At 44.7% G+C, this 22,562-nt stretch overlaps 1 protein-coding gene across 1 annotated transcript; it reads right to left on the bottom strand.

Moving 5' to 3' along the window:
* Positions 1-5,318: 5,318 nt before the first annotated feature.
* Positions 5,319-22,093, bottom strand: mtmr7b (myotubularin related protein 7b). Its single transcript, XM_061724027.1, has 14 exons — positions 21,773-22,093; positions 18,795-18,920; positions 17,739-17,901; positions 15,947-16,104; positions 13,417-13,545; positions 13,200-13,334; positions 12,986-13,118; positions 12,770-12,879; positions 11,495-11,620; positions 11,318-11,367; positions 9,660-9,860; positions 9,453-9,587; positions 8,030-8,156; positions 5,319-6,245 (listed from the first exon to the last, which is right to left on the bottom strand). The coding sequence occupies exons 1-14, from the start codon at positions 21,794-21,796 to the stop codon at positions 5,910-5,912; spliced, it is 1,953 nt and encodes a 650-aa protein (XP_061580011.1). The 5' UTR covers positions 21,797-22,093; the 3' UTR covers positions 5,319-5,909.
* Between the last annotated feature and the right edge of the window lie 469 nt (positions 22,094-22,562).

The raw sequence follows: 22,562 nt of genomic DNA, 5'->3' as shown, positions 1-22,562 counted from the left end.
CCTATCCACATTCCAGACTGAATAAGCTGCTGAATCGTTTCATTTTCAAGAATGCACATTTCTTATTGTTCACTCTGACCATTAAAACAACACAATAACAGTCAGCCTACCTGAAGGCTGTTTTGAAGGTAATGTAACAGTCTCATAATTAACGACAATAACCCCCTCCCCTCGCCCACAAGGTATACAAGGTATATAACTTTATCTATTGAACACACACATCTGTAAAAAGCTTTAGACACCTCCGTAATTAATTAACAAAACATGGCGTTTCATTTTTCATGTCATTATTGTTATGGGTCTCAAGACTAAAGATACCACGGTAACAAATGATTTTTTTGGGTTCGGTGTCTTCCAGCTGCCTGAAAAACAGATTAAATGTCCGGAGAAATTAAGACATGAACAACACGTTTTCTTCCCAGGATTTCTCTCTCTTGCATTTATTTAAACTTAGTCAACAATATTAAATATTCATTTCTGAACTTTTCCTATGCAACAGTGTCTCTTTGTTTCAATGTCCATTGTTTTCTTTAAATGTGCATTAATATGGTTTCTCTTGCTCTCCAACTCTCTTTCACAAATGTTGTCAATCCCCAAAACACTTTATATCAAATGAACATTACTTGTTTAAGATCCTCATATTAACTTATGGACTGTTAAATAGTGACCATCACATAGTATGAATAGAATAAAATAAAATATGTAACATAAATTACCTCCTTTGTGTTCAATAAACTCACTGGGTAATGTACAGTACATTAACAGGCTTGCGCTTTAAACTACTCTTTTGTCATTTAAATGACTGATAGATGACTGTTCTCATCCCACAACACTTAATATATCACGCTTATGAACTCAAAATACAGTATCAACCTCTCTCTTGATCCAATTTCACCAGGCTTTTAAACTCCTTTATTATTATTATATTTCTGACCTATTTTTATTTTGTTTATTTAGCTTCATTTATAGTAAACCCAATTTTTTATAATAATTTATTTAATTAGTTATTACATGTATTTTGTACATTTTTATTTATCTTTATTAAGATGATTTATGAAGTTGTTGAGTCGGAAAGGTTGTTTTTAAATGTTCATTTGAACAATTAAATTAACAATTACAATTAAATCAAGAAAATTCGGTGGCGGTCAATCCGACCAATCACTGACGGCATGTAACGTCACGCGTGTAGAGTTGACCAATCACACAACAGATCACGGATAGTGGGGGGGGCAAGCATAGACATATATACATATACATGTATATATGTCTATGGGGGCAAGCATGCAGGAATTATGAAAAACAGGACAAACCGTGAGCAGGATTTGATATTCCATATTTAGATGTATAATACTAGAATACTACGTATTTTACTGTTAAAGTCAGTACTTTGGAATTTGATTCACAAGGGAAGAGCCAGTCCGTGAATGACGTCATAGAGGTTGAAACGTCATTCATGACGTCAGCCGGAGTTTATAAATAACGGATTACTTAATTCATTCCATTTCATTCAGTGCTTCGTCCTTTGTATAACAAATATAACAAAACAATATACACACTATCAACAGCGTTAGATAAACATACCTCTCCGTTTTTTGATGATTGAATTCACGTCGGCTGGTTGTCACCGTCTGCTCGACTAGCACCTTGTAGAAGCATTCTGCCCGTCCGCCTCGCTATCAGTACCGACACTGCTGACCCCAGATCAGCTCACAAAGTCTCAGTCCTGCCATTACTATAATACTTAGAAATGTAAAACTGGCCCTGGGTCAGTTATCTCTACATCAACCTGAGCTGTCATTGATTGACAGGCGTGTCCTCTAGTTTGGAAAAACAAATGCTCCACGTTTATTTATTTGTCTGATATTGTTAAATTCTTATTTGTATGACTTATTTATTCGTTTATTAAGCTTCTTATTTTATTATTATATTTCTGACCTATTTTTATTTTGTTTATTTAGCTTCATTTATAGTAAACCCAATTTTTTATTATAATTTATTTAATTAGTTATTACATGTATTTTGTACATTTTTATTTATCTTTTTTAAGATAATTTATGAAGTTGTTGAGTCGGAAAGGTTGTTTTTAAATGTTCATTTGAACAATTAAATTAACAATTACAATTAAATCAAGACGTCAGCCGGAGTTTATAAATAACGGATTACTTAATTCATTCCATTTAATTCAGAAGCTTCGTGGCAGTAGGATTATTAGAAATCATATAATTAGAAATATCATAAATATCATGGGATTAAAACAGTCAAAAGTATCAGCGGCACCACCGGAACACACTGAAAAGCTTCAGCGGGTTAGATTCGCCCAGTCTCCCCAGACATGCATCGACAGGTTAATTGCCGCTCATGAGTCTAGCACCTCCGACGATGAACCTGAGCCGTGCTATGAACCGCGTGGACGTGGCAGTCACTGCCCCCCAGGAACGTGTGTCCTAGAATCCTCCAGAGCCGGAGTGCCACCTTGTAGAGGTGGAGAAACCAGGGCGACGGGTGTCCAGACAGGTGAATGGCTGGCGTGGGCTCAGCCCAAGATGCACAAAGCCCAGGAGGACGACCTGACGGTGGCCGTAGCAAAGCTGCAGCAGCTGGCGCTCCAGCTGAACCAGAGATTTCCCTCAGAGGACAACTTCTACGTCCAGCAGGTGTGTAAGAAGCTGGGGCATTCGCTCAACCTCCTTAATAACCACAGGCCCGCGTGTAGAAGTGCTCCACGTTGCGCCAGTACCCCTGAATGTGTCGGGGGGAAAACGAGGAAGGGCAAGCGACCGGACTCCATGGACAGCACCAGCTCTGCGTTCGTGAGTCTGACCAACCAGGTCTCCATGGCTCTGCTTCTGCGGCTCGTGACCAAAGTGCCCCGCAGGAACAGGAGACTGGTCCAGGAGAACGACCTGGATGCCATCTGGACCCGTCTGACGGGCCTGGTGGCTGCCGAGCTGGACGCCTGCGACTGTGACCTCCTGTGGACGGACGCCAATATCCGAGACGTCACCAAGGACTTGGTCAGGAATCTCCTGAAGACGTTTGGGTCCTCAGAAATCCTGCTAAGGACCGCCATGGCCAAACACAACCCAGCTTTCGACAAGGCGGTTGCCAACTTTCTGAGGTTGAAGCTCAACGTCAAGAAGAAGAAGAAAAATATCCTCTCCAAGTGTCTCTCAGCGATGGGAATTTAATATTAATAGATTTGATTTATAGAGCAATTTGAAAACTCAGTCCCCCATGGTGCCGAGTCTCTCAGGTTTTCTCCGGGAGCTCCGGTTTTCCGCCTCAGTGAAAAAAAAATCCCCTTTGGCTGCTTCTGACTGGACCGTGGACGTAGGCGTGGGTACCTGCCCTCGGATCCAAACCAGAGTTATTATCGTTCACGAAAACGAACGAAATAACAAAAACTAAAATTGAAAAAACAATTTCGTTAACTGAACTAAATAAAAACGAAAATTAAAAGACAAAAACGATAACTAACTGAAACTATATTGCGTGTTTAGAAAACTAACTAAAACGAACTGAAATTATAGATATAATTTCCTCCGTTTTCGTCCCTGTCAATATAAGCCTCTTGGTATGATCAATTTATTCCGCTCTGGCCGTTTATTTCCAACTGGCAGTTACGGCACCTTAATGCCTCACGGTCTGTGACGTCAAAACTAAAACTAAAACTAAACTAAAACTAAGAATTTTTATAAAATATAAAAACTAATAAAAAGTAGCAAACCCACACTAAAAACGAATTAAAACTAACTGAATTGAAGGAGAAAAAGTCAAAACGAAATCAAACTAAACTAAAATGAAAAATTCAAAACTATTATAACCCTGATCCAAACGTTGCTGTTAAAAGTATTCAGGTGTGGGGGACCTCTGCGGCCACCAGGTGGCGCCAAAGCTACACGGTCCACCTCTTTGGTTTTCTCCAGTAGAGTAGTAGAGTAGTTTTCTCCGTAGCCTGAGGGCGGCGGGACGAGTGACAGCAGGATTCTGTTGGCTGATGTTGGGGCAGGCGTCTCTCTGTCCTCTCACATCACAGTTTAAAAGTAATAAATACAACTTAAGCAAACTAAACTAAGACAGGCTGGACAGGACCGGACATGTAGACATCAGATCATCAGTTTTATTGGACCACAGACAATAATTTAACACCAACAACAAAGTTCACAGTAAGTAATCAGCACAATAACAGCTCAGACCCGTCCGCCTGGGTGTTCTGATGGAACGACCCGACTCATCCACGCTCTCATCTGAACTTGACGTCCTGGATTTGTTCAGAACTTTAGCTTTCTGCCTTAAGAACATTACGTCCTCCGACCACATGAAGAGGACCACACAAGGAGCTGACTCTCAAACTTTGCAAACACTGGATCCCTGACTGCAAGTACACGCTGGCCCTCGGTGGGCTGAGGAAAACCCTGTCAGACTCAGTGGTCTGTAAAGTCAGAAGCACGCTGGCTGACGCTGACGTCTCTCCTGAGGTGGTGTACGCCATCACAGAAGCTGCAGCGCGCCAGTTCCTCCAGCAAGTCGTGCTGTGGTTGATGACGGCGTTGGGTCAGACAACGGATAGTGAGAATCTAGCTGGAGCCCGAATGGACATAGAGAGCTACTTTACAGACATGTTAAACCCACCAAAACAAGTGGTTTGATGTTACGTAACTGTTGACACGTCCCCATGAAGCTCCTGAAGTCACCGACACAAATGAGGAACATAAGGATACTGAAGGGGAAATTCAGAAGCTGACTACTGACGCGGTGGCTCCAAAATTAGAAGAGACGCCGTCCTCAGAGGAATTGTCATCTTCTTCCTTCCAATTTATTGAAGAGTCATCACCGGATGTACTCGTAGGAGAGAAGTCGGACGATAGCCCGCCGTCCAAAGCTGAGAGTTTGGGTGATAGCGTTTCTACTAAGGCTTCTTAAGAAATACTCCAAGGAAAAAAGTGCAGATCTCGAAAATAAGGGCCATTACTGAGCGTCTAATATGTCTTAGACAACGCCATAGCCGACGAAAATATCAAAGATCTGGCACACGTTTTAGTGAAGGACCTCCTCAAAAGGTTTGGCTCCCCAACGAGACTACTGCAGGCCGCGATGGCGTCAGAGGATTCGTCTTTTGATAACGCCGTTCTTCTCTGTCTACAGTACCAGCTGCAGGTCAGGTCAGACCAGCCAGCTCCTGACAGATTAGAGCCGGCTTCAGACAAAATCCCAGCCTTGAGACGGTTCAGATCGGGTTTGGAAGGACATTTATGTGCTGGATCTGAAGCCCGGTTTTGTACTTCTGCACAGCAGCTACGCCCCGCGGCTACGCCCAGCGGCTACGCCCAGCGCCCACAGGGCTTCTGCATGAACGTCGCCCTGTAATGACACCACCGACCACCGGGGGCAGTGTGGCTCTTCTCTGCAGCACTGCAGCTGCAGAACAGAACCTGCAGCGCCACCTGGCGGCTGGTGGCGTGAGTATAGAGCGAGGGAGCCGCCGGCGCGGGGCTCATCATTTACGTCGTCAGAAGGGGTTTTTAGAGACGCGCCTACTTTTTCTCAGGTGTTCTGCAGTTCTTATTCGTGGACGTCGTCCTGGCGGCGGCGTATTTTTATTCCTGCCTCCAGATTTTATTCTGATTACGTTCTGACGCTGCTGTTACTATGGAAACGAAGGGAGCATTGTGCAGTCTGATCAGTCATGGGAAGAACTTAAGACCTACGGGTTTCCTGTTTCTCCGGCTGCACGTGAGTCGCTGGGCCGCGCCGCCTGCCGGGTCACATTTGAACATCTCACAGCGGTGATAAATTAAAAAGTCTAAAAACAAGGTCCACGTATAAAAAGCAGCCCGTCTTTGCCTCTCAGAGTCGGTTCAAAACGTCCGGGTTCCCTTTCTTCCGGTCAGGCAGCGCCACAGGCCGCCTCATTCCAGGTCCGGGTCTTTGCCGTCGTCGCCGCCGCTAGACGAGCGGCTGCTGAGGTCGGCGACGCCCGACTCCAGGTCGCTGCAGGCGGAGAGCTCCTCAGGGTCCAGACTCTGGAGCTGCAGCGCCAGCGGCGAGAGGAGGGCGGAGTCCTGGCTCGGAGCGTTGGGGCCGGCGGGTCCGCGAGACGCCGCTCTAACGGCTCTCTTGATTGGTTCTGTGTAGGTGGTGGGCGGGTCCGGCCCGCCAGGTCTCTGCCGCTGCTGGTTAGACCTCCTCCTCGGAACAGTGATCTTCTCCCACGTGATTGGCTTCCCCGTCAGAGCGGCGATCTTCTGCAAAGACAACGCCAATGAGCTGACATGTCATCATCATCATCATCATCATCAGCACCATCATCCCCACCCTCATGACCAGCGGGTAAACTCCTACCAGGACGTCAGAGCCAACTCTCCAAGTCCACCATGTCTTCATTCATGTAAAACAGTGAGTGTGAAAACGTTGTGAAAACGTGACCCGGTGTGTTTTAGAAACTGATTGGTGGTTCTGAAGGTGGAATATCTGGTCACATGACCAGACCATACTTGGAGCCACCAGAATCATTCTCTCTGCTACTTCAGGACCAACAGAACCTCCTCTGACTCTGCTGTCTCCAAACATGGACTCCAAGAAGATAGGAAAATGTTACAGAACCAACCGGGTCTTTAAGCTGACGGTCTGAAACGGGACAAAGGGCCCGTCCGTGGATTTTCACTCGTCTTCTGCTGCATCATCCAGATGTTAAATCACTTTATTAAATCCCTTTATTCCTACATTTATTGTAACTTTTATTTCTTTGCAGATAAGAATCCAACAGATTCCATGTGTTTTTCTCATCACATTATTTTATTTATTAATATAGTTCAATTCTGATATTTAACACCTGCAACACATTCAAGGAAGCCCAGAATGGTGCAGTTCAGTGCTAAAACGGAGGTGAAAGACTTAAACGTTGTTTCAAACAAGTCAACAGCTGATTTGTAGCTAAAGGGTTATGTTAGGTTTCACGCGCGCACGTAAAACTCACTATATAGATATATAAATAAAATCCGTGTCCCTTTAAGGGCTCCGTACCTCTTGGCCTCTACCTTCAAATCACACCACTTCTTTTTTTTCTGCACCATCTGTCCGTGGCACTCACAGCGTTTAGCGCAGCAACGGCGTGCTGCCATTCACTTGCTTTATTTTATACTATTTATATATTTGTAATGATCAGTGAATGGGAGTAGGACTAAATAAGTTTACACTTCTTCCTACTCCTTTTTTGGCACATGTAAATCAAGTTAGCAAGTTTTAAAGGATGAAATTCTTTGTTTTGTTGTTGTTTTCTTAAACTTCTCATGAAGTGTTGATTCTTTTTTTTTTACATGTACAAAAATAAAATAAACCAAATCAAATCAAATATATACTTTTTTACTTTTACTGTGACCACCAAATAATGTCGTTTTCCTGGCCTCCACCTCATCCACAACATCTCGATCTCAATCTCAGTGAAATTTAGTGGCACGGTGGCTCGACAGTCTCATTCATCCTGACGTGCAGCAGAAACAGACTGCAGGAAGCCGCTGCGCATGCTCAGCAGGCTCATTCATATGCAAATAGTCATGAACTACTTTGCATTGCCCATTTATGGTCAAAAGTGGGTGTGTAGAGGGCGGGATATGAGGCAAATTCACCTGCACAACCTTCCAGCTGGACTGTGATTTATAATGCGAACATTGCGTGCAAGTGTGCGTGCAGACAGATTTTTTTTTGCGCCCACCATTTTCAGGCTTTTGGGTTTACGTGCACTTTTAGTATGAATCCTACAAACTCTTTTATAAATGAGGCCCCAGATCATGACCCTCGATCAGTTATTACGTCCCTACCCGACTTCTACAGAGAACGTTGGAGGACTGAAACCAGAAGTGAGCCGCGATGGCCAGGTTGTAGAATGAGAGGGTGTATATTTCAGGAAGTGTGAGCGGGTGTTCTGGGCGTGGTTGGGTTTAGGGGTGGTAATAAGGCGTGTGTTTGTGTGTTGGATGCCTTGTCTGCAGCCGGGGGAGTGGTGGTGGTGGGCGGATCCTCCGGCTGGTACCTCCTGGTGGTTGGTCAGCTCCTCCTCCAGCTGCTGGGACTCCTCCCTCACAGCAGACAGGAAGTCTGCGGGCGACTGGCGAGGGGGCGCCGACTTCTCAACGTGGTTGTAGAGACCCTTCCACATTCTGGAGAAAGACACGATACACAGATTCAGACCCACAGCTGTGGTTACGACCACGTCTTTGTGGGAGTCAGACACGCCCACCTGAGTCATTTGTTCATACTAACATATGGCGCTTTTACACTAGTACCTACTCAGCCCGACTCGCCTCGCCTTTGGGCTTTTTCACCAGGGGTCAAGGCGGGTCGAGTTGATACTTTTTCTGTATCTACTCTGCCGAGGTTCTAAGCGGCTGAGTCAGCTGCATCTGACATCATCACACTACAGGCCACCGATTGGTCGGGGGGCGGGGTCGTCAGACGTCTGAGTCAGGAAGCGTAAATCAGTGAAAGAGCGACTCGCGGCTTCTTGTTCATTTTATTTGACCAGCAATGGCTGCGCAAAAGTCTGTTTCATGGTCCAACTCTGAGGTGCAGATGTTCATAAACCTGGTGGCTGAGGAGAGAATTAAAAAGGGATCTAGACGGGCAATAAGGAACAAGATCCACCAGGAGCTCTGTCACTTCATAGCTGCTCACGGCTCCAGCTGACTCTTCAGCAGCGCAGAGACAAACAAACAAAAAAAAAAAAAAAAGACATTGCCGCTTGAAGCTTCTCTCACTTTCATTTTTTAACTTGATATGGAACACAAGTCACAGACCCAGCAGCTCATCTATCATCTCCTGCAGGTTCTACATCTTTAGTGTTGTTTTCTTCGTTTAGATCACACAATCTAATACGTCACAGCAGCTTCACTGCAACCTCCTACTTCTGATCTGGGTATCGAAAATAAACGAGGGCTAGGTGAGTCAAGTCGGGTTGAGTAGGTACTAGTGTAAAAGTGCCAATAAAGTAGTCAGTTAACCATTTAACATGAAATGTAATAACAACAACTTTCATTACATATGTAATGTAAATATGTACATGTAAATATGTACATATGTAACTATGTATATTCATGAGGTGTTGGTAGACAATATATGCAGTAGTTTGTGAATATGTGTTAAAACAAGATATTGAAATCAACTGAGGATTGCTAATGACTGAGAAGGGAGAAGGGGTAGGATTAAATAAGCACATGCTTCTTTCTACTACTTTTCAGACATGGTAACATTGTTTTATTTTTTTTCATTTTTTTTTTGCTGTTTTGACTATTTTGATTTTGACTTTTGTGTTGTTTTTATGTTTTCTCATGTTCGGAATAAAGCTTCATTCATTCATTCATTCATTCATTCATTCATTCATTCATTCATCCATCCATCCATCCATCCATCCATCCATCCATCTGGTGGTGGAGCGGGGGTGTGCTGCAGGGACTCACTTGAAGCAGTAGGGGGAGGTGTTGGGCCTCAGGACGCCCTGACTCTGGCTCAGCTCCGCCTTGTACAGGGGGTTGGCGAACTCGGCTCTGTCCCTCCACAGCTGAGGCCACGCCGAGTGGCTGCGCTCGCGGAGCCTGCAGCCAAACACAAACGTCACCTGTGGTCCGCTCGGCCTCCCCGAGTCAGTCCAGCTCGGGTGTCCTTACCTCATGTCCCGGCGCTCCTTCTGGCTGTTCCCCAGGAAGGTCCCGTACTGACAGGAGTACACGTGTGCGTGCACGGCGATGAGGAAGCGCTCGTTGAACTCGAAGGCGCACGGGAACTGCTCGGACAGCTGCCACACGCACTCCAGGAACTGGTCTATGACGGGGGACACCTCTTTGGGATCTCCGTCCAGGTGGGCGTACCTGCAGGGGCAGAGCTAGGAGTTTACAGCAGGTTCTGACTAGTCCACTTTCTGCTGGTTCTGGCTAAGATGCTTATACTTCAACCTGGACCACGGTCACCTCAGACCCGGGTTTACCTGAGAACCAGGACCAGAGACCCCTGACCTAAAACCTGAAGGACAGCAGCCCTGAGGACCAGGGCCAGAGACCCCAGCCCTATCGATTACTGAACCCATCAACTAATCGGAACATAGATTCCACAATCACCACGTTATATATATATATATATATATATATATATATATATATATATATATATATATATATATATATATATATATATATACATATATATATACATATATATATATAAGATCGTTGTAGGTAGGGCTGGGCAATATATCGAGTATACTCGATGTATTGCGGCTTCTACTCTGTGCGATGTACAAAATGACAATCATGAATATTCGAGTATACATTGTCACGCATTTGCTTTTAGGCATTAAATTACAGGCTTTTCTCACTCTCTCATCTCGTCTCTCCTTCTCAGAGACATAAAACAAGCGCACCCAGTTACATACGTCAGTCACGTGCGTGCATTGTCATACGACCAGCAGAAAGGTAGCGGCAGCTGCTGTCCGGTCCGCCGGTGAGTTCTACCTTAGTTTCCCAAACTCGGCCTGTTTGCGCCGTGAGCTCATCCGCGCGGTTGCTACGCGTGACGGACTCTTTTCAAAGCAAACTGGGACGGTTTAGTAAAGTCGTCCTCGCACGACGCGCACGGCTCTCTGGAGAGCCGAGGAGCCGCTCAGCGCGACACGCGTCCGCGCGCTGCCGAGCCTTTCTCTTCCAGAGCTGAGAAACGTCACCTAGTGTTGCTTCAATGTGGCCACATGAAATCAATCACTATCATCGAAACAAAGTCAAAAAAGACTATATGATATATATATATAAGTATATATAAGTAAGTGAACGTGATACAAAGTAAAGGAGGAGAGGATGAAACATTGCAGTTCCTACACCTACAATAGTTTTAATATAAAGATGCTCTAAAGGCCCTCCTGCTCAGAGCAGCTCATCCTGGTAAAACCGGGACCAGAACATGTTCTTAGCAGATGATCTTCAGACGGGGAGTCAGAGAGATGCAACATGCACGTTCTGTTTTGAAATGACACTTTTTATGTTTGTGCCACTCACTGCTTAGTAACTGTTTAATAAATACAGTTTTGGTAAATTTGACTTAGTTGTGATTTCCCCCTTTTTGCATGAAAGTTTAAAATGAGCATATATTAATGCAGTATGAACAAGAATGTTTTAATGTAGACATATAGTGTGGTTGTATGCATCAAAGTGTTAATTCAAGGCTAAGGCAAAATATCGAGATATATATCGTGTATCGTGACATTGCCTAAAAATATTGAGATATTAATAAAAGGCCATATCGCCCAGCCGTACATCAAAGGACAAGACTTTCTGACCTGTGTGAGAACTTGTGTCCAAAGGAAACCCAGTCCCTCTCTATCAGCACCTGGAAGACAGCAGAAGGGAGGAAGAGTGGATGGAGGGGAAAGACGGTGACTTAATAGGAGGCAAAGGAAGTAACGACACCAGAATGTATTTAATTCCATCATGAACCACCGGAGTGCGTGAGCTACCATGAGTCCTTTGATGGTCCTGTAGAACGGGTCCAGCAGGATACTGGCCACCGAGCAGGCCTGGGCGGTCCGGTCCCAGCCATCCGAGCAGTGGACCACAACGCTGACGCCTTCATCAGCCACCGCCTGCACACACAGAGGTCACAGCAGCTCAGCATCAAACCCGCGGTGATGGAGGACGGTTCCCAGACCAGGGGCCTCATGTACAAAGAGTGCGTGGATTTCAACGTGAATCCGTGCGTGGAATTTTTGCGTACGCAAAAAAAAAATTCAGATGTTCAAAACTGTGCGTACGCCCAGATCCACGCAGGTTTTTTCAATCAGCGTGGATTTGAGCGCACATGCGGGAGTACAACACTCCACCCTGTCTCCTCCCTCAAATACATATGTTTGAATATGATAATGAAGATAATTATCCATTAAAAAACGCTCATCCTAACAAAGAAATTGCAAAAACAAATTAAAAAAACATCAGCTGTGAGCTGGAGATAGTCCTGTCAGAAGTTGAGGCCTGGAAAAAATTATTTATTTGGGGGCATTTCTTTCGATTTGCATTATGGGTAATGCTGTTCTTTGCTTTGTGTTGCGTTCCGTGAAGAGTTTTGGTTTTATTATGATCGTACGGGTTTGTGAATGTTTATGGGCAGCGTTAGTGCATCATTACACTCTTGTTTGTATTTTAAGAACCGACACCAGAATTTAAATTGGTGGATGAAAAACGGCTCCTCGTTCCGATTTATTGTCACGCGTAATATAGTGATGGATTAAGACCAATGTACACGTTTATTGAGTCTTACACATTGTGGATGTCCACGCTCACCTCTCTCATAAGTATAACAATGTGAACAACATGAATTTATATTTAAAACATGAAGCATCACGATCTGATTCCTCTGCTGCAGAAATAAAGACAATTTGTGACAACAGGATTATCGAGGTGCAAACGTGAGAAATAAAGAGCAAAACCTCAGAAAAGTGCGTACGCCAGCCTTGGTGTGTGCGTGAAAGACCGCAACTTTCTACGTTCAAATCATTCTTTGTACATCCGACCGTGAGCGTAGAAAGTGGCGTACGCACGTTTTTGTGCACCGCACTCTTAGTACATGAGGCCCCTGGTCCCAGCCTGGCTCCATGACACAGGCGGCCTCTGAGCTCTGAAACAGCTACGGTTTTATGAAGCCCAAACCCTCTCAGAGGGACGCCACCTTGGAGCGTGTGTGTGTGTGTGTGTGTGTGTGTGTGTGTGTGTGTGTGTGTGTGTGCACGTGGACACACCCTGGCTATGAAGACTCCAGCGTCCAAAATGGCTTTGATGTGTTTGAGCCACCCAGAGTTCTCCAGACCCCACAGGAAGTCCGTCATGGACGGGGAACGCATGTCACCCACTGCACGGAGAGAGAGAAACGTCAGAATACGAGCACCGATCCCGACACACACACACACACACACACACACACACACACACACACTCTCTCTCTCCGGAGCACCAACCGTCGACGATCTTCTGCTGGCTGCTCCTCATCACGTGAATGTTCTCGATGCCGATGAACTGCAGCTTGATGTTGGTGTAGTGGTCTTCGTTCTCGTAGCCTTTCCCCGCCGCTCTGTTCGCCATGGCATTCAGCTGGACACACGGACGTCTGGATTACTGCGGTTGAACCTCAGCATGTGTGCGTGTGCGTGGACGTGTGTGCGAGGACCATACCTTAGGCCGGGTGTCCACCACGTAGATGAAGTCACTGCCGGGGTTGGACTTCATCACGGTCTGCAGCATCACCTCGTCCTCCTGACAGCGGCCGCTGAAGCCAGACAGCGGCTGACTGCAGCGACACACGGCAGCCTGTAGGAGGCGGCAGACACTCGTCACCATCACCATCATCATCCTCACCATCATCATCGCGCTCTGCGTGTTTGACACTGACCAGCGTGTCCTGGTGGAAGTAGGACAGAACAGGAAATCGCCCTCGACTCCTGAACTTGGAGCTGCCCACGATGACGGTGGGCGTGGCCGACTTTGGGACGAACAGCTCAGAGGGGTAGGTGTCACAAATCTGCCAGGCCAAAACACAAACTCATGTTTCAGCTAAGGGTGTAAAGATACACCGATCTCACGATACAATACGATACACGATATTCAGCCAACGATACGATTCGATATAATCTGATACTTTTACATAATTTTCTGAAAGATTCAAAAGGGACAGTGGTTTTGGTGACATCTTGTGAGTGTTCTATTTACTTGGATTGAATTAATTATCCCAAAACATCAATATATATGTCTCTGATTGGACAGTCTACAGCTTGCAAATACAGACAAAATGAATCAGATGTATTGAGAAAGTTAGTTCCATCTATATAAACAGTGCAAACTGTAGTTAACAAGCCTTTGCAGTAATTAAAGTGCAGTATTACAATTACTGTAACAAAAGAGTTAAAAAGTGCGGAAAGAGGCCTGTTCTGAACAGGTTCTTTGACAGCTTTATTAGCTCGTCACTGAACATGTGAGGTAGCTCGTCTAGTCAGCAGTTAAGTAAACATAGTACCATGCCTTCTCCAAAACATCCAATAATTCAAGTCACTAAGAAGAACATTTAAACGATTAACTTAAAATGCACCTGTCTTATAGGGCTGGTATCACCAGGTACCTCACGGTACGATCACGACATTTTGCCAACGATAATGATAATATCACGATAGAGTGATAATCGTTATGTTGCAAGACATTTCATCCATGACACATTACGATATCTGTGTCACTGAAGAAATTCAGAATTTGACTGCACTGAATCCACTTAGCAAAAATATTTTTCTGTCCGTGCAAATTAACAGAAAATTGTAAAAAACTAAATGAGTGCAGAAAATACACGTTTCAGTGCTCGTATTATCAACATGTAAACATGGACACATATCAGTGCTGCTTAACCAGTCAATCAAATTGTTCTATGAAAACTCACAAATTTGACTGCATGTGAAAAATAATATAATATTGTAACTATACAAGCTAAAGTTACAACATATTTGGATATTCTTTTCATATTGTTTACATAATATGAAATGAACACTAACAATATTAATTAAGCCCAAGTCTTAGTGGACTCCCAACCTGTCTGAAACTTGATTTATTAACAGCGTAGGAAGACAGACGCTAGAACATCTTGACCTATTCATGGTGAAAGGTGTCCCGGCTCTCACTTCAGCCCAGTCTCGCTGGTTTGGGTTCTGGAGGAAACCTCCATTCACATATATTCAGTTTTTCTCTGTTATTCTTCACCTCAGAACCAGAACTTTTGAGTTGTGCATGAACTGATTTTACTCTGTAAGAAGAGCTAACGCGGTGGATGGGCTGGCGCGTGCTCTGCTGCTTGGAGGAGGAAAGCGGAGGAACAAAGATGTGATTCTGTGTCTAACCCAGTGACGTATTTATCACCGTTTCATCTCTGGCAGCATTGGAGGAAGTGCAAACCCCCAACAGCTGCATGTAATCATCAGGACGGCCGAAGCATGGCCGCGTCATCGCGTTTCATGAGTTGTCTTTACCGCTGCAGCCTCGGACCGCCCGTCAGTACTGTGCCTGACAGACACAGCTCAGTGGATAATAATAACAGCTCAGTTATAATACCGCTCAGCCTCTCTCTAACCTGTAACCCTGATCCAGACCTCGGCACCAACAAATGCCTCTGAGCAGCCTAGGACTCTGTAGTTAGGGACTATTTTTAGCCGAGGATCAATACATGCTCGTGCACACGTGCTGCTCTGTCTGGAGCGTCTGCAGGGCGCTGAGAGGAGCTGCTGCTGGTGAATTCACATCCTTCCCAGTCGGTGGAGCAGAGAAACACGCTTCACTCAGCAGATGCTCCGGAAACTGGTCAGAATTTGGTTCAAGTTCAGTTCTATAAAAGCCCGATGGTGCTGGTCTGGAGCGTTCAGGTCTAGAGTCAGGCAGAGCAACGCTCACAGAAACGGTAGGAAGAGCAAGCTGACAGGCCATAATTAGGGCCTGAGCACTGACAGTGTGAAGGCCCTATTGTATCTGTAGGAATTTATTTTTTCCTCGTCATTATTTTATTTTTTTCCTTCTTCCGACGAAATGAGGTCCTTTTTGCCCCCCTAAACGTGCCCCAAAAGTCACCACATTTTGCACACAAGCCAGGCCTGGCGAAAAATTTGATATTTCATGGTTTGCATTAATGGGCGTGGCCTAATGGCTCAACAGCGCCCCCTAGAAAACTTTGTGCCTCAAGCCCCACAACACGGTTTGACGTACATGCACGAAAATCGCTACACACCTGTATCATGTCGCAACTTAAAGAAAAGTCTCTTGGCGCCATGGCCGAAACCGAACAGGAAGTCGGCCATTTTGAATTTATGCCATTTCTTCAGCCGTTAATGCGGCCCGAACCGTAACGTGCACCCAGGTGTGTTATACATGAAAATGTGCACAGCCACACTCACCCGGTACTCGCTGTTGCCTGCTGTAGTGACCCACAGGTTGTTAGGAACCCCCATCCTCTTGTAGTCCGCACTGAGGTCGATGAAGCTCCAGGACTCCTCGCGCTCCTCCTTGTTGACGTTGGGGTTGAAGGACAGGCAGTAGAGCTCGCCATACTTCTCTGGGGACAGAGACCACACTTCATTTCACCAGGACCTGATCCAGCCACACCTTCACCACACAAGCATGTCCAGCAGCAAAAACACCAGAAACCAGAGCGCTGCAAGGATGTTAAAGCAGCACAAAGGAGCAACAGAGGAGAGGCAAGAGGGCGGAGGAGGAGAGGATGCTGGAACCGCCAAACAGGTTTATTGATGATGTTTATTGACATCCTGGCTTAACCCCCCCCCCCCAACCACCTTAGCCATTGTGTCCGTCTCTCCTTCCTCTGTTCTTCATTCTCTCTTTCTGTTTCCTGTTTTCTCTTTTCCTGCTCTACCCAGCTGGCCTCTGGCAGGAGGGTCCCCCCTAATGATCCAAGTCCTGCTCAAGGTTTCTTCCCTCCTGAAGGGGAGTTTTTACCTGCCACTGTTTATGTTATGTTTATGTAATAATTGCTCGGGGGTCAAGTTCTGGGTCTCTGGAAAGATCCTAGAGACAACTTTGGTTGTAATAGATGCTATATGAATAAAATTGAATTGAATTGAAAGAATGCAGTTCAGGTTCTGGATCCAAACCTGAGGTCGGCAGACGCACGTTAAATTATATAAAATTATATTTTTATAAAATTATATAAAAATTAAAGCAGCAGATTTAGTGACAGCTCGCCGTCTTCGCTTTAGCAGCTTTGATCTAACGGAGCGGGATCATTAACGTGTCAGTAGCGTATTGTACTAACAGACCCGCTGCCCGCTGGCCCGGACCGGTCCGAGGGGGAAGTCAGTTCAGTAGCAGCTTCCTCTGCCGGCTGCTAACCAGGCTAACCGAGCTAAGTGGGCGTGTTCCAGCCTGCCTCCTCGCCACCATGACACCCCCCAGCTTCAAGCTGACTCCTGGTAAAATCTCTGGGGGACATCACAGGCGTTTGTCCAGTTCTTCTTACATAGCCAGAAAACGATGATTTTTGTGGGTCGTGATTCTCAAACATTCACAAATGATGTGTCATTTTACGTTCATAAAACAGCGACATACACACGCACGCACCTAGGGCTGGGCGATATATCGAGATTTTAATATATATCGATATATTTTCAAACGCGATATGGTACGAGACAATATCGTTTATATCGAGACATTTTTTTAATTTTTTTATGATTTTGATATAGCTTATTTTGTGACAAATTGGCTTGAATGTTTTATTTGAGATTTGCACAAATGTTTTGTTACTGTAACTGTCAACCTCAGTGGAAAAGTCTGCCTGTTACTGTCTACATTGTATTAATTGCAGTGTATTTTAATTTAATTGTTATGCAGGAAAGGGATATTTGTTTTATTTTATTCAAGAAGCATTTTTATTCTATATATGCAGGCAGTTATTTTTATTTCATTTGTTTTATACATTTTGATATTGTGCAGACCTCTGTTAATAAATGAACCTGTGTGACATTTGGCACGAGGCTTTGTGTTAAAACTGACTGTTTTTTTAAGGGTTTGCCTCAGAAAAAAATGAAGCTAACAGAGATGCTATGCTATAATGCTTTGGGGGAAACCCAAAGTATGGCACAGTAAAAATATCAATATATATCGAGTGTCGCCATTCAGCTAGAAAATATCGAGATGTGACTTTTGGTCCATATCACCCAGCCCTACACGCACCTGGTCGGGACAGCCGGACCAGCGAGGTGTGGACGTCCACACAGTCTCTCTCCTGAGGGACGAGGATGTGGAGGACCCTGAAGTCCTTACACCGCAGGATCAGCTGACTTCCTGAGGGCGTGGCGGGCGGCCGCTCCACGCCGCTCACCATGCTGTGCAGCACCTGTGACACACACACATGAAGCAGACTCTTATTCACGTGCACACGCCTCCGTTTCTCCACCCCCCTCACAGAGACATGTCCCCAGAGACAAAAACAAAACCACCGCAAGTTCCTCCTATCCCCTCTGCGTCATGCGTCCTGACAGGAAGTCAGCTTTGTGTCACAAGAAGACAACTATTCCTTTCTTCTCACGTTGGAGGAGGGAAAAAGAAGAAGTAGATGAAACCGTCATGATGAATTGACAGAAATCTGATGCCTCTGGACGGGTTCAGAGTCCGGTGGAGCCCAGAGGGAGGAGGAGGATGAGTCATCCTGCCGGAGGTTTAGGAGCTTTGGATGCGAGTGGAGGAGACGAGGAGACGAAGAGGCGAGGAGAGGCGAAGGAAGAAATGTCCAGCTCTAACTGTGTCCTCACATCAAAACTCCTTGCTGACGTTTCCTGCTTCTTTAACCTTCCACAGACATTTCTTCTCCAACGACGGTAAAATGTCAGGTGATCTCCCTGAATCTCTCCGTTTCCCTCCCGTGATCGAGACACAGCGTCCTGACATCACGTCAGGAGGAACCCCATCTGTCACTCATGTGAGGACAGGCGCGAGAGCGCCACTTCCTCTGCAGGTCTGTCAGCTGGTCATCCTGTCCTCCGGTCTGATGAGACCACACTGAGGACGAGGCCGGCTCTTCTGCTGGAACCGCCCCTGGAAATCTGAGGGTCCGGCGTGAGCTGCCCCGTCAGCCACAGGGAATCTTATCTATTGCCTATTTACTGTACAGTGAGCGAAAATAACAGAGTCCAATTCCCTGTCTTGTTTGATCTGACTTGGCCAAATAAACATGATTCTGATTCTGATTTGGACGCCACTCCTCTGGGACAACATGCACTGCCAGCTTACCCATGTCTCCTTGCGAGTCTCTGGGTTGTTTTCCACAAAGATGGTGTGTGTGGCGGACAGGTAGAGCGTCCCGACGCTGGCCTTCCTCTGGCCCGACGACCGATCCAGCAGACGCACGTTTTCCACCTGGCAAACACACACGTGTCACAACAAGCAGCAAATTCAACAACAGGCAGAGTCAGGGCTTAAAGATGGCCGCTGGCGACGCATCAGTCAACTAAAAACACGCTGCATTTGTGGATCTAACACTGAAACTGAAGAATAAAATTCAAAAATAAACCTCCAAGCTTACGTGACTTTACTGAAGCGACACTAGCTAGCGCGTTAGGGTACTAGCGCTGAGAGGAAAAACACAAAAGGAAGCAAGTGAGGTTAAATTCATAAAAAAAACTAGCAGCGTAACAAAATATAGAAATGACTTCCAACTTTTTTAAAAGGTCATAAATTCACATGAGAAACGAGATAAAACTAAGAAAGTGTGGAAAGTTCTGATTTAAAAATTGTGATAAAAAGCAGAGTTACAAAATAGTTAGATTTGTGAGTCCAGGTTGATTCAGGCCAACATAACTAACTGTATTACTGTGACTTAATGAAGATAAATAACTACGGTTCCTTGGGAAGTGGGCGGGGTTCCACATTTCTAAAAACTTGCAGGTTTGCAAAAGGTAACTTTATAAACTCAAGAATTTGCATGAAAAAAATTCAAACTATTATAAGCTTCAAATTTTATGAGAAAAGTCTCATTTTCTGACTATGTATTTGAAAATTAGGGAGAAAACAGGAATTTTACGTAAACTTTTACCGAAACTTACATATTTGTAAGACAAAAGAAGTTAAATTATAAACCCACAAACTTGCCTAATTCCAGGTTTTTGTGTCCACCAATACATTGCAAAAAAACCCAAAAGATCAAAAAAAGAATTGATAAACAATTAAAAAAACATGAAAGAAAACCTCACAGTTTATGACTTTTTATTCCCGTTTATTTGTGTGTAAAACCTCTGAATTTGTGATTTTATAAGCTCACAGATGCACAAAAAAGAATGTATAACTAAGTTATAACCTAACAGATTTGCATGAAAAACCTTAATTTCCGAATTTTATATAAAACAGCAAAACGGCAAGAAAACTAATGATTTTATCTTTATGAACTCAAGAGTTTTGGTCAGAAAAATTCACGTCAAGTTCCACAATTTGTAAATTTTGCAGGGAAACTCAGCCTGTGACCCCTTAACCTTGAAACCTCCCTGAAGTCCAAGGACGGCTCCGGATGTAACCAGGTAACCATGACTACGGGTCTCGGGGATCTGGTACCCCTGAGGGTTCCTGTGCAGCTCTATGCGGACCTGGATGGGGGTGGTTTTGGTTCAGAGAGGATCTGAGAGGGGGAAACCTTTAGGAAATCCTCCACCAAAGACTGCTCCACCCGCTGCAAGAAGGAACGCTACCGCAGGTCCTTCATCCCCACAGCCATCAACAACAACTAACTCTAGCCACTCGAGTGCAATAACCTATTTTTCTGATATTTCTGTGTGTGTTGCCCTGTAACTGTGTTACCCTGTGTTGTTCATGTATTGTTAAAATAATTGAAAAGTTCATATTTGTTAAAACATGTTTTGTATATTTACATATTGGATCTGGGAAAAATCTTCTCCCTCTAAATACCTCACTGGTATTTTTGCACATGTATATATTATTCGTTTTTCGGGTTTATTATTTCTGTTTAGTATTTCTTTTGTACATTGCTAATTTTTTATATTGCTCTTTTGTTAATTATTTAGCTATTTATTGGTTATTTTTCTTTTTTCTTTTTAGGATATACTTTTTTTATATACCTTTCCATACTTGACGTGTATTTTGCTAAAATTGTTGAGAGTGTGTGTGTTTACTGCAGCACAACCAAATTTATTCTCTGTGGGATTAATAAAGTATTATTCTCAGTACTCGAGTTGTAAAAAAAAATCAGGGGGGATGGTGAGATTTTATCATATGGGAAAAGATCATTTGTGCTGATTACAAATAATATAATATATTACAAATAATAGCACTGACCAAAACACCTGCAGAAATACTGCAGGAATGACATAGCAGCAGTTAAATGCAGCCTTCTGTAAGCTTTAAATATCCACTGGTATACATCAAATACATCAAAACACAACAATAAAAAACAGTTTTCTGAACTTATCAATATGACTCTGTCCTTCACAGGATAAGTAAAATGGATCACTGCAAAAACTCAAAATCTTAACAAGAATATTTGTCTTATTTCTAGTTAAAATGTCTCATTTTAGTAAAAAAAAATCTCATTACACTTAAAACAAGACTCATCACTGGAAAAAACAACAATTTTCACCTGTTTCAAGTAGATTTTCACTTGAAATAAGTAGAAAAATCTGCCACTTATTTCAAGTGAAAATTTACTTGAAACAGGTGAAATTGTCAAATAAGTTATTTTTCTGGTGTTATTTTTCTGGTGATGACTCTAAATGTTGAAATAGCAGTAAAACCACATTCATTGATGAAATGACATAAGGGATGGAAAGGAGGGATGGCAGTTTTACAGGGGGGATGATTTGGACCGTTTTTATTTCAGGGGGGGATGAGGGGGGATGCCATACCCCCTCATCCCCCCTCATCTCGAGTACTGGTTAATCTATTCTATACTGTCACAGCGCTGCGTCATCATGGTGGGTCAATGTTGATTTATGGTTCCGCGTTTCACCAACGCACAGCCTACGGCGTAGGGTACGCGGCGACGCGCACCGTACCCTACGCCGTAGGCTCTGCGTCGACTTAGCGCGGAACCATAAATCATCCTTCAGACGGTCACGGTCATCCGGGCACTGAGCATCCCCGAGGCCGCGGCCAGGTGTGGACCTGAGGGGTCCATTACCGGACACGGCGGTCACTGGCAAGCCCTCGGCTGCAGACAGAGGCGGGTTTGAAGCAGGACGAGGGGGCTTCTTGTTTGTCCTCACCTTGGGCGTCCGGATGTGCTCCATCACTGCCGACCAAGATGGAGGAGGAGACGGAGGAGGAGATGGAGAAGCGACGCTGTCAGACTCCGGGATTCTCTCCGCCGGCCGCGCTGCTGCTGCTGCCGCTGCTGCTGCTGCTGCTGCCCCGGCGCTGGCCCGGGGGACCGCCCATGCTCCTCGGCTCCAAGCCCCGCCTCGCTGCGCTCAGGTTAAAGGTCTGGCTGAGAGCGGTCCCCGGTCCCGGCCCGCTGGTCCAGGTCTGTCACTCCGCTCCGACAGACGGAACCACCCTCCGTCACGGTCCGGCTGACGTCACCGACACACGGACACCAGGACACATCCGCTTCAGCCTTTCAAAATAAAACTTTTCACGTAATAACATCAAAGTGCCAACATTACAACATCCGGTTTTTCAAATTTAAACTCAAAATTCTTTATTTCGACATAATAGCATTATAACATACTTGAACATATCGGCACTTAAACATGAATACAAGAGAGGCACGTTTGTTCTGTATGCTGTATTTTAATTTTCATGTATATTTAATGATAATAATAATAATAATTAATGGAGCTGTATGTAAGAGCAATAATAAAACGAATCATAAAATGACCCCGATATGTCAACAGACATTTAAAAATCATGTTCATTTCAAATACTTATGTCATTAGAGCCAGCTCGGCTCTAATTATCGCAGCCATTGCAGCCTACGTTCCTGCTGCATTCTGCAGCCTACCTGGCAACCTCTGGTCGGGGGGAGGAGGGGGAGGGTACACGCCGCTCAACAAT

Source organism: Cololabis saira, chromosome 1 (genome assembly GCF_033807715.1).
Source record: "Cololabis saira isolate AMF1-May2022 chromosome 1, fColSai1.1, whole genome shotgun sequence".
NCBI lineage: Eukaryota > Metazoa > Chordata > Actinopteri > Beloniformes > Belonidae > Cololabis > Cololabis saira.
This window is presented reverse-complemented; position numbering and strand designations above follow the sequence as displayed.

Excerpts from the sequence above, each read along its gene's own strand:
- mtmr7b (XM_061724027.1), bottom strand. The coding sequence starts at position 21,796 with ATGGAGCACATCCGGACGCCCAAG. Across the intron at positions 9,861-11,317 it reads GGACACAAGTTCTCACACAG|GTACGCCCACCTGGACGGAG; the intron begins GTCAGAAAGTCT and ends CTGCCCCTGCAG. Across the intron at positions 9,588-9,659 it reads AAGGAGCGCCGGGACATGAG|GCTCCGCGAGCGCAGCCACT; the intron begins GTAAGGACACCC and ends GTTTGGCTGCAG.